Below are 12,098 nucleotides of genomic sequence, written 5' to 3'. Positions count from 1 at the left end.
ATTAAATTCTTACGTACCAAACAAGTAAATTTTGAAGTTTTACTTTTGCTCTTACTTCTCTAGTTTCAGGTTCAACGTATTAAAGGAGGCACTAGTTGAGGGAGATTTAAGAAAATAGGGAAGCCGTGTGAATTTGGACCTTCATTCTTCAATCTCCTTTGATCTTGCATCGTGAGCGAAGTATTATTAGATCTTGTGTCTTGTCCTAATTTCTCATATAGTTATCAACCAAATCTTAAACTGTGTTTATTAGAATCAATCCGCAAAACTAACTCATGTGTTGCCCTAACTAAACTACCAAATTTAATCAAACAGCTGACGAGAGCAATAGTCTGAAGCAATTTTCGTTGATTTCAAAGATCAGGAAGGTTACCAAGAAAATGCAGTATTCAAGATTATTAATTAAGAAAAGCATCTACGATGTTAAATTTTGTTGAGTGAATTACTGTGGGATGCCGTAAGTGATATTTTTGTGGGCATAATGTGATAGAGTACTAAAATTGGGATAGAGGAGGAAGCAGAGGAAGTCGATGAGACAAGATGGGCTGGAAAGAGGCGGAGATTGGCCTTATTTTGTTTGGGATATTAAAATTCTTTGGCACTTTGCCTTCCACAGTCTGTATATGGAAAAAGGTGGTGGGGGTCGGACCCTCCCTTGTTTGTCTGTGTCATTAATTTCATATCAAATAATATTTTTTTCTATATATATCCACATCTCTCCAATGGATAGATATCCTTCCGTCTTCACTCCCCCAATTTTTTTTAATATATATATATATTTTTTTAATTTTTCAATCCGCGATTTGGCAATGCGTAAACACATAGATTGATCTACAGATCCCTCTCCTCACCTCCTTTCTTTGACATTCTTCGCTCCCTTCTCTCTCCTCTCTCCTCCCCTCCTCTCTCTTTCTCTTTCTCTTTCTCTCTCTTTCAGGTCTCTCTCTCCTCTCTCCAGAAGGGCAAAACCCTAAAGAGCCGTTTACACCCACCCAAGTAAGTTTTCTCTCTCCTCTCTCTCCCTCTTTCTCTTTCTCTCCCTCTTTCTCTCTCCTTCAAAATTTGAATAGATGGGTCCTTCTACCGTTAGACCTTTTATCTGGATCCTTATATATATATTTTCTGTTTTATAGATTTGTTTTTCGTTCCCATTATGATTCGAATCTGCTATTAAACTTCTGTGATTTTCGATCCCTTTCTTGCTTGTTTGCTTCTCGCTGAATGGGGTTTTCCGATCCGTGCGGGACGCTTTCCTTTTGTTTGTTGTCTATTAGGCCGCTAGGAAAATGTAGGAATCTTAATGGATTTCAGATCGTGAACTTTCCTCTTTCTGGTGATTAAATCGAGGGACTTTCGTTTTTGTGACGGGCAATGGTGCGTCTTGACCGGTTTGACCCTCCTATATTATGGGTTGGATGTAGTTTTTGCCTTTTCTCTGTGAATCTGAGCTTATTGGATGTACTGGATTTAGTAGATCTTGCGTTTCCCGTTATTTTCTCAGTCCAATCGCTTGTTTTGTTGCTTCGCTCGACTCCGACTTTCTGTACGGCCCATTAATTTTTGGTGTCCTTCGACATTTTCTCTCTTTAGTTTTCAAGGCCTCGCATCATTTTGGAAGATGGGGACTGAAATAAAAATAACCAAGTTTCAATCTTTATGTGTTGTGTAGTTCTCATGGACGATGATGCGCTGAACATGCGCAATTGGGGTTATTATGAACCCTTCAAAGGGGGTCATCTAGGTCTGCAGCTCATGTCAAGTATGACTGAACGAGACACCAAGCCATTTATGCCAGGCCGAGATCCTACCATGTTAGTTAGTCCAAATGGAAGCTTCCATCCCCGGGAATGTGTTGTGTCAGAATCCTCAATTCCAATTAACTATGTTAGAGACAGTTGGATCAGCCAGAGAGACAGGTTTCTCAATATGTTGCCCACAAATCCTAATTATTCCGTTCTTCCAGAGACATCAGGAGCTCCTTCATTGCAAATTATACAGCCACCCGAAACATCCAGAGATGATAGGGTGAATCAAGTTGAAGACCTTCCTGTTAAAAAGGAAGGTGGCCAATTGAAGAAAAGGCAGAGTGGGGGTGCCCCAAAGACTCCAAAAGCAAAAAAACCAAGGAAGCCAAAGGATAATAGCAATGCTTTGATTCAACGTGAGAAGCCAGCAAGGAAGGCTATGGAGGTTGTGATAAACGGAATTGATATGGACATTTCTGGTCTACCCATTCCTGTCTGCTCGTGTACTGGGGCTCCACAGCAGTGTTATCGATGGGGCTGTGGTGGTTGGCAATCAGCTTGTTGTACCACTAATGTGTCAATGTATCCATTGCCAATGAGCACTAAAAGGCGTGGTGCAAGGATAGCTGGACGGAAAATGAGTCAAGGTGCTTTTAAGAAGGTTTTGGAAAAACTTGCAGCTGAAGGATATAATTTTGCTAATCCTATTGATCTGAGGACTCACTGGGCTAGGCATGGCACAAACAAGTTTGTCACTATCAGGTAAAGAGGTGCTGCTTGGACACATCACACAAGGCATTTGTTCTGTTTCAGTTGTACATACACTTGTGTGACCTTTCACACATGTTGAGTACTTCAGTATCCGTGAATTTTCTTTTGTCATCCTTCTACCTTAAATTTGGACATGGGTTCTTTTGTTCCTTTCTTCTCTCGGCTTATGTGATAAGGGATGCCAGTGTTGTGTGGCACTGGGATTTATGTGGATGAGTTACTACTAGATAGACTATTTTTTTTTTTGGGACGATGCTCATTCACCCTTTAATTTAATTTTGTCAAGATGTTGCAATGCAATGATCTTTTATTCATTTTTGCTTCTAATGATAAGCAATTTTCTTTCCATCTATTCCCTAGCTTAAACCTTCATTAGTTATTAGTGTAATTTGAGCCTTTGGTTCAATAGGGTTCGTTCTTTCATGTCATCTTTTAATTCTATGCGTGGCAAAAGAAATTACTAGATTCTGTTATTGATCACTTGCCTGGGGTTTGGAACTACTCTGAATATATAAAATGCCAGCAAGGCTATCTTGGGAAATACTAATAATGCAGATGCATTATATGTATACATGTATGTTTTGGTGTTAGATGGAGGACATTAATTTGTTTGAGCCTAGCTGCTGTGGTCTCTAATTGCATTTATATTTCAGGGCTGCTTCATTTGGAAATAATTGATCTTCCTTTTTGAATTGCTCTTGCCGAAACAGTTCTGATTGAAACCTGAGATATTTGATTTGGCCAGTTATAGGCAATAATATTGATGAGTTTTGTAAAGAATGGATAGGATAAAATATGCATAATTAGTGTAGTCTCATGATTGAGCAATTGGATATCATTTAGTTGAGCAATTCGATCATTTCATATATTTGGATGAATCATTATGATGGTGCCATCAGTGGATGATGTGTGGTTATTGTTTGAGTGTGTGCTTCATGAGGCTTACTTGATTGGTTAGTTGCTAGCAGACCATTAATTGTACCGTGATTTCTATTCAAAGCTTACGAGAGGCGACATTGTAGAGATAAGCCCATCTTTGACTCCTTACCAATCCAGCCCCTCTGATAGAGTACCAGTCATTTCCTATTATTCCTCAAGGGGGATTCACCATCGGAAATTCGATTTCTTTGCAATGTTTTTTTTTTAATCTACCTTTTAATATGCAATGATCTGAGTAATTGCTAGTTACTTGTTTGCTATATGTACCTTCATGATTGGATCCAATGTCCCCTCCGTTTTTTTTTTGTGAAAAAAAAAGTATATACTATGCAATGGTCTGACTGGATTGGTTGATTCAGCTGGATGACAGGCATAACGTCTGGTTGATAATTTTGAGTACCAATTATCAATTTGTCAATATATCAATATTAATATACCAATGGGAAGACACTATTCATATGGTTGAATTTGGAACATGGTCTCAAGTGAAACGAAAATGTTTTCATATGTCAATATATCATATGGCATGATCAAGAATACTGATTGAGCAATGTTTTCCTCCCCTGAAAACTTAAAAGATCAAACGAAAATCTGGTTGTGTTACATTTTACTTTGGCACAGGGAAAGGTCAAGTATAGCCCTTGGACAGCCCGTCAATTATTTATAAATGGTTGGGCATAGTGTGTGTGCAGATATAGACAGCATAACCCTATTCAACTTTTACTATGAATTGAAATTTTTAGCTCTTCACGATTTTCTGGTGGGTTCTGCCTATGCATAAAATGATGGTGTTAATTAAAGAGATGCCTACACTGGTTACGTATATCTAAATCTGATATACAAGATAATGGGACTGAATAATGTCAGACATATTCTTTGGTAATGAACAGCACATCTTAACTGTAGGCGTCATCTACAAGTGTTTTGGTCTTTGATATCTTAGTTTTGTCTGGCAAATAATTTTTATGTCTCGGGTCAGGTCGGGGATTCGTCTTTTGATCGTCTTAAAAGGGGTGGAATTTGAAAGCACACGATTTTCTATTTAAAAGTAAGTAGTGCAATAAATAAAGAAAAATTGGATCATTTTTCACTTTAGTTGGAATGGATTTAATTGGAAATTAGAAATTAGTTTTTCTTTTCTTGAAAAAAATTTAAAATTTTTCGTATACAGGTTACAAATTATGAAAAATCAAGGCTACGAAGCTTACGCTTTTCTTTTCCCTGACCAAAGACAAAGAGCTTAATTATTATGTATTTTTCTTACTTTTGAGCGAATGTGTATGATGGATATGGGAGATTCCAATCTTGACGTTGAGTGCACTTCTAAGTGCAAACATAAAATAAAGTAAGTTGTAACTTTTCTTCCCTTCTAAATTGTCGTCACTTGGGTTTTTTTTTTTTCCAGTTTTTTGGAGGGGTTTCATTTTTTTAATTTAAATATTTATAATTTTGTTGAGGGGGTGGGGGACGATTAATAAATTGTGTCATTTTGGCTTGGGAAAATTAATGTGCAGCTAGAGATCCTTCTAGTTTTGTTTGATTTTGAATTAAATTTATGTAATTTATTTTGTTTTAATTACCCTCTTATAGTTTGATAAATTAAATATATTAGTCCTTGAAGATTAAAATTAGAATAAAACCTTCTCTTTGTTTTATTTTAATTATAGATATTTTCTTTCTATTTTTGAAACTTATATGAACCTCCCCTTATATAAATAACTACAAAACACAAGCAATCCTTTTATTTTTAAGATTTAATTTTCATCTATTCAATTGTTAGTTGATCATTAAATTATATATTGAATCAAAATATCCTCTTTTTAATTATGAATATTGTCTAAAAATCATTCAAATTACATAAAAAAATTAATGCACATATTTTTTTTGACCTTTTTAATTTATATTTAAATTTTTCCATTTTGTAAAAATATTTATTTAGTATTTAAAACACATTAAAAATCATAAATGGGTTAAAAATTAAAATAATATTTCAAACATGCAATTTAAAAAGTATGTTTTTAAAATAGAGGGGATGTCCTAGTAATTTTAACAAAATAAAAGGGAGATCATTATATTTTACTTTCAAAATTATTATTGAATTGTTAACTTAAAAAAAACACTTTTGAATTTTATAGAAGAATTATACATATATAGTTGATTCGTATCATGTAAATTCAATATTTAACTGCTAGTGATCCGGGTTGATCGTATTTTGATTACGCGTAGAAGAAGAACGAGAACAACAGAGCAAGAACTGGATCCAAATTTACAAATTCTCTACATATTAATTATAAATAACTTTTTTTTTTTGCCAAAATTAATTATAAATAACTGACGTGCCTACTTTTCGTTGTTTCTGCAGATTAGTTGAGAAGACCTTGTGTTATCCTCCACCAATTTTTTTCCCCCTTAGTAGAAAGAAAAGTAAAGCCGAATTAGGATGACTGCATTCTCATCCCTCCTTGTATGGTTTTGCTATTTGCTGGTTAAGTCTGTAATAAGGAGGAGGAAAAGCAAAGAGCACGGGAAGAGGAATGCATGTGCTTGTAATTAACAACGCATTATCTCCTCAATTTCAAGACCAAAGTGAACATCAATCTCTTGAACTGTAATTCATCGCATTATGCCGGAGACATGTCTTCCCAAGTTTTGGAAATAAAAAAGGCCAATGTACTAGGAGGAAAAAAAAAATATTGATTATATATCTAATCATCGTTTAACTCAAACAGTCACGACGGAAATTCCATGTCGGGAACATCCCTAACACCGACGGAGAAAACAAGAGCAGATGAAAAGACTCCCGATACTCTGCTACAGACATGAAATTGCAAGTCAGATCTTGGAACCTTTCTGTCTACGCTTTTCTGTACCTCCTCTTGAGCATATGAAACATGGATCCACGCATAGACATGGTACACTTAAAAACTAATTAAATCCGGAAGAACTTGCTTATGAACTGCTTGGTAGGGAACGATGCAATATGATTCTTCATAAGGGTTGGTTGAGAAAGTGGCTTTTGCTCCATCATGGAGCACCGTTTCATCATCAAAAACCTCCCACTTTTTTTGATCACCGTCTTCATACCATCTGATCCCTTGCGTTCATCCTTGCAGGCAATGGCATTCACATTGAACACCATGGCCTTGCCTTCATCCTTGTCACTCTTCAAGCTTTCCTTCTCATCGGCCCCGTTGATGATTCTCTCCAGATCTTGGATATACCCTTCAGGGAATCGCTCCATTTTGGGGCATTGAGAAGCGTTGAGCACGCCAATTTCCCTGCAGAAATCAAAGTATGCAGAAAGCTGGCCGCTTTGGATTGCTGCTTTCCGGAGAACCTTAAGCCCAACGCTAGCCTCCGTCTTCGCGCCAATATCATATGTCCTCAACAGAGCTCGGGCAATCCCTTTGCAGAATTTACTATACACGTCGAAAAGCTCCACGATAACGCAATCCATAGCTTCTAGAATAAGAGCCTTCTGCAAATTCAAGTACTCCGGTTTAATCTTAAGCAGCATGTCAATCAAATCTTGCATCGCCTGCAATTTCTCCAATTCTTCCATCAACGTGTCCTCTGTTTTTTTGCCCTGTTTGCTCTGTCTCTGAAATTCCATGGATATAAAGGCGGATTTCTGGTCCAGATACGCAAAATACGAACGTACAAACGCGTTGTGAGACCGAGCCCTGTCCGGGTTGGCATGCTCATCGCTGAAATTGGACAGATCGAAGGGCAATCGACCCATGTTTTGAATAACGGCAATATCACAACAATAAATGCCGTGCATGAGCATCAAGCCCTTGAGAGCGACGACCCAACTTCGAGTCTTTTGCATTCGCATGGCGAGAGCCCAGACGAGGGGCCTGAGGTATAGAGGAGAGGTGCGAATCCATTGGAACACGCGCTGGACGTTCTTGCAATCGATGCGATGTTGATCGTGGCTGGTGGCTTTGATGATGGCGGCTTCCAGATCGGGGTTGCGGAAGGAGGTGCGGCGAGACAGCTGAGCCACCCATACGCTGTTCCTGTCTTTTAGGGCTCCGGCGAGTCTCTGCCAGAGCCTCATTTCCTCCTCCGCCGTTCCTCTTACTTCCAGTCACACAACAACGCACCAATTTCACAAACCGCTTCTTTTTCCCCAACATTTTTATATCGTCCTCTTGATTTGAGATTAAATAAGTTTTTTAAGAGAAAACTATTTTTAGTAAGATATTTGCATATTTCTATGCTGAACAATCCTATGATAGGACTATGTGAATGTGAAATGAGTCGAACAGCCTTCGCTATCGGGCAAGATGGAGTGTTGGGAATCAACAAGGTCAAAGAATCTTTGACTTAAATTCTACCACTTCCAAAAATATGGAGGGCAACGAAACTTATTTTTATCAAACGTTTTCACTCTTAGTTCAGAATTTGTGGGTAATTTCAGGAGTAGGCCGAATTCTGAGAGTTGGGTAACGAGGTGGACTGGGTAAGCCACAGAAAACATATACTACGAGTTTGTTATCGGTGTGGCGTCACCAACAAGATTCGGTCCCAAACAAAGCAAAATATTATGGTCTTCCGAATTTGCTGACTATAATATTATGCGCAATTTTTTTTTTTGAATAAAGAGGAAATATCATTAATCCAAAAAGAACTGTACAAGGACGAGAGAGCAAATTACATCAGAGACCTAAGAAAATTACTTCAGTGTTCTAAGAATGGAAAAAGATTTCAAAGTATTTTTAACAAAAGCCCTAATCTAAGAAAGAAAAGAGTCAATAGTGAAAGTGTCATCAGTAAACAGCCTTCGGTTTCAGACCTATCTTGCAAGAGACGTCAAGGTGAGGGTTGCGAAGGCAATCAATGAACCACGAGGCAATATCCTTTCAATAGAATTCGATGCCCATCAGCTAGAAGAATTTTGTTCCAAACCGAGGCAGCAAACAAAAAATCTCTAAGGACATGAGTAATGTTTTCAACAGGTGAAACAGAGTGAGCAGCTTTGGTCCTGAGACATCCGTCTTTCTTACCTCTCGGAATTAGTAAGAAGCTTACCCTTGAGCATTAGCCAGATGAAAGTTCTAACTCTTTGAGCCATGGGGAGCTTCAAATCTTGACCAGGTCTTATTTGTTTGATTCCAATCAGTGAGTTTGCTAGCTCTATAGGCGGACTTGACGGTGAATTCCCCATTTGCAGTGAGGTTTTGAATCAGTAGGGTCGATGGACATATTCCTTATCTAAAGCATTATGTGGCAGCAGATGTTCAAACAAATTCCATTTCCATTGGGCAAGGGGGTCGATGAAATCGTAGATAAGTCTTTGAAAATCAACCTCTGAAAGTGGAGCAAAGGATAGATGCTTGAAGGGGTCCAGAATCACCTATCCAAAAGTCCGATCAAAATCTGATGGTTCTCGCATTACAGGGTTTCCAATTAACATTCAACATTGTGTCCTCCCAAATTTTTGAGATGTGTCGCTAGAGGTAAGAGCATTTACTCCTGCTAATATCCTGTGTGATAGGATGTTTGAGGTATTTTTCTCCAAGAACTTTCACCCAGAGGATGTCAGTCTGAGATACTGTCTTGAAAGCAAGCTTAGAGAGGAAAGCCTTGTTCTGAGCTTCTAGGGAGATAATGCGACAGCCACCATGAGTTATTGGTTGACAAAGATCCTTCCACTCAATCAAATTGATGCCCTTATGGTCATCTGAATACCCCATATGAATTTTCTGATAATTTTCTCAATTTTGGTGCAGCAAGAGAATGGGAGGGAAGTACTCTGCATGGGATAAATGGGGATGGAAAAAAGGACATAATTGGCAAGTGGAATCTGGCCTGCCAAGGAAAGAGATTTGGACTTCCAACCAGCAAGTTTCTGCTGTATCCATTCAAGGAGATACTTAAAAGTATGGGAAGATACTTTGCCAAGTATGAGAGGTACACTGAGATAGCGTCCAAGAAAGTCAGCACGCTGGAAGCCTAGTTGATTGCAAATGGCATTACAAGTAGAAAAATTAACATTTCTAGAGAAATAGACTTGAGTCTCGAATCTACTAACTCTTTGCCCAACAGAGCAACATAATTTCAATTTCATCTTTCAAACAACAATTAATTTCCCTTCTGAAAATCAACAAAACTTTTCCTTTAACAAAACATTACCTTTCTTCTACATGTGTTCTTATTAGTAATTTAAAAGGGAAAACATACTTTTTTAAATTAAAAGATGAGCTAAACGGTTATGACATTGATCAAAATGCGTATTAAATGTTCCTTCTTCAAGACAAAGCCTTCTAAAATATTGCCTTCATTTTAATGGTTTTAAAGGGCCAAAGTTTCAAAATAAAAAAAATTAAATGCAACCACAGTTAAGAATAAATGGTAAACAAATCAAAAGGAAATTTCAACTACAGCATTACAATTACATCATTTATGCATAATATTATCTACATTCTTATATGCATTATAAAATTGCCCATGACAATTTTACCTCAACAGCACAAGCAAAGCATAATTGATGGGACTGATGAATTAGCTTTTCTATTCTGACTAGATTTTCATGCTTCATTCATAAGGATGAGTCACTGTTTAGATACAATTAACATGTTTGAAAAATCTTTTCATGCTTAACATGTCTAAAAAATCTAATTCATTTAAACACCCCACAGCTATTTCTGCTTCAATAAATCATCTTTCATACTTACACAACTGTTAACGACAAACAATTGACCCTTCTTTGAATTAATTCTACAAATATTCATTTTCATTTCTTATAATTAATTGACTCTTCTTTTAATTATTAATCAGATATTATTTTTCCCACACTTGATAGAAGAACCATTTATTAATGTCAAAAAGTTCCTTTCTACTCCACATTAACTTCACTTCACTGAACAGGCCTTCAACTTTCATCCCTTCCATTTACTACATACATGACTATTTAGCATGATGCCGATGCCATACACTCATAATATCATATCATGTTCTGTCCAAAAACAACAGTGAAGGAGCATCAACTGAACCTCCCATAACATGCATTTCGTTTCATACAAATTGCTGATCTAATAGGCTCGTGGGTTAATGACTCCATTGCCAAAGGTACTAAATATTCCCACAACTAATATTACCAAATAATATTAGCTATCCATTAGATATAGTGTAATACGTTCTACTTACGACACAAATGTTTGAGCTGTGCTCAAGCGTATTAACCGATCCAAAGTGATCAAACTTAATGCCTTAGATAATATTGAACTCACGCTCATCATTGAGGACAAATATTGTTACTATAAACAGTGACAATATAACAATAATATTTTCTTCATATCAACACCACTATAAAAATATAACAACATCAAGAAATTAATTTACTATTCATGATCGAGTCAAAGAGACAGAGATCTTTCAAACTTTAATAATTTTACAATTTAAAGTTACAAATAACATAAATTATCCGTGCGACGCACGGAGCATAACATCTAGTTAAAAGTATGGGAAGATACTTTGCCAAGTATGAGAGGTACATTGAGATAGCGTCCAAGAAAGTCAGCACGCTGGAAGCCTAGTTGATTGCAAATGACATTACAAGAAGAAGAATTAACATTTCTAGAGAAATAGACTTGAGTCTCGAATCTACTAACTTTTTATCCAACAGAGCAAAATAATTTCAATGTTATATTTTAAATAGCAGGCACAAGCCTTATACAAATCCTTATAATCAGTGGGCTTCCATGACTTTGGCAAGCTTTTGGAATTTTAGCTGTTGGAGAGGGTTATAATAATAAATATAAGAATTTATATTTGAAAGAATAACATATAAGTTTTAAAAGAATTAATTAATTAAAATTAAATTTTAAGTGCCAAATTCTAAAAATTTTTAAGCTCGTTTCTCAATTTAGAACATAAATTTAAAATTTATTATTATGAAATTGTAAAATTGAAAGTCGAACTTATAAATTTTTAAAATTTGACACTTAAAATCTAATTTAAATTAATTGAAGACTTCTCTATCATTCTCCTTTTATATTTTAAGGCTGATGTATGTAATGTAAGTGAGAGTTTTGCTGTTTTCCTTTCATACAATATAACATGTGAGAAGAAATTTAAAGGCATTAACATATTAATATTTAACATAGCACCCATTATACTTGAAAGGCGCTTAAGTGACAAAGCATTTATTTTTGAATTGAAAATGTTAATTGGCCTAAATATGAGTGCACTAAAATCAATGTTTAGGAGGAGTTCTACATCAAATAAAATATAGAAATTCATGAATTTAAGTTTTAAATTTTTGAATTAATATGTGATGTCCTCCTAGTGCTTTTCATATATTTGTTCTCTCTCCTTTTTGGGGATAGCAAAAAATTAATTTGAAAAGCAGGGGAAAAAAAGGCAAGGTGAAATTTTTAGCTTGAAGCAATCTTTTGTCAAGAACTAAATTGAGACGGCAACATGGGAATTTTTTTTTTTTCTTGTCAACGGTGGCAAGATGGGGATTGATTGAAAATTTGGAAAGATTTTGGATCACTCAAGCTAAAGGAACAAAACAATTCTTGGTCAATACACATATCTAATGATTTCTGAGAATGGCAATAACAGAAAGAGCTTTAAATTTGCATCAAGACAATTGAATGAATTAGAGCCGTTTGTTTTCTATTTTTAAAA

The 12,098-nt window shown here is 36.1% G+C and overlaps 2 protein-coding genes across 2 annotated transcripts; one reads left to right on the top strand and one right to left on the bottom strand.

Annotated features, from left to right (window-relative positions):
• Positions 1-831: 831 nt before the first annotated feature.
• LOC129310701 (protein BASIC PENTACYSTEINE2-like) lies at positions 832-2,868 on the top strand. The gene is made up of 2 exons (XM_054952614.1): positions 832-996; positions 1,670-2,868. Exon 2 carries the CDS (start codon positions 1,675-1,677, stop codon positions 2,509-2,511), a length of 837 nt encoding a protein of 278 aa, XP_054808589.1. The 5' UTR covers positions 832-996; positions 1,670-1,674; the 3' UTR covers positions 2,512-2,868.
• A 3,316-nt stretch (positions 2,869-6,184) lies between these two features.
• On the bottom strand, positions 6,185-7,518 carry LOC129310908 (putative clathrin assembly protein At1g25240). Its single transcript, XM_054952801.1, has 2 exons — positions 6,540-7,518; positions 6,185-6,372 (listed from the first exon to the last, which is right to left on the bottom strand). The coding sequence occupies exons 1-2, from the start codon at positions 7,516-7,518 to the stop codon at positions 6,185-6,187; spliced, it is 1,167 nt and encodes a 388-aa protein (XP_054808776.1).
• Positions 7,519-12,098: the final 4,580 nt, after the last annotated feature.

The sequence above is a fragment of the Prosopis cineraria genome, unplaced genomic scaffold (genome assembly GCF_029017545.1).
Source record: "Prosopis cineraria cultivar Desert tree isolate PC_DT_omini unplaced genomic scaffold, ASM2901754v1 PC5, whole genome shotgun sequence".
NCBI lineage: Eukaryota > Viridiplantae > Streptophyta > Magnoliopsida > Fabales > Fabaceae > Prosopis > Prosopis cineraria.
The sequence above is the reverse complement of the archived record's forward strand: the minus strand, read 5'-3'. Positions and strand labels throughout refer to the sequence as shown.

Excerpts from the sequence above, each read along its gene's own strand:
- LOC129310701 (XM_054952614.1), top strand. The coding sequence starts at position 1,675 with ATGGACGATGATGCGCTGAACATGCGCAATTGGGGTTATTATGAACCC.
- LOC129310908 (XM_054952801.1), bottom strand. The coding sequence starts at position 7,518 with ATGAGGCTCTGGCAGAGACTCGCCGGAGCCCTAAAAGACAGGAACAGC. Across the intron at positions 6,373-6,539 it reads TGAACGCAAGGGATCAGATG|TGTACCATGTCTATGCGTGG; the intron begins GTATGAAGACGG and ends TTAGTTTTTAAG.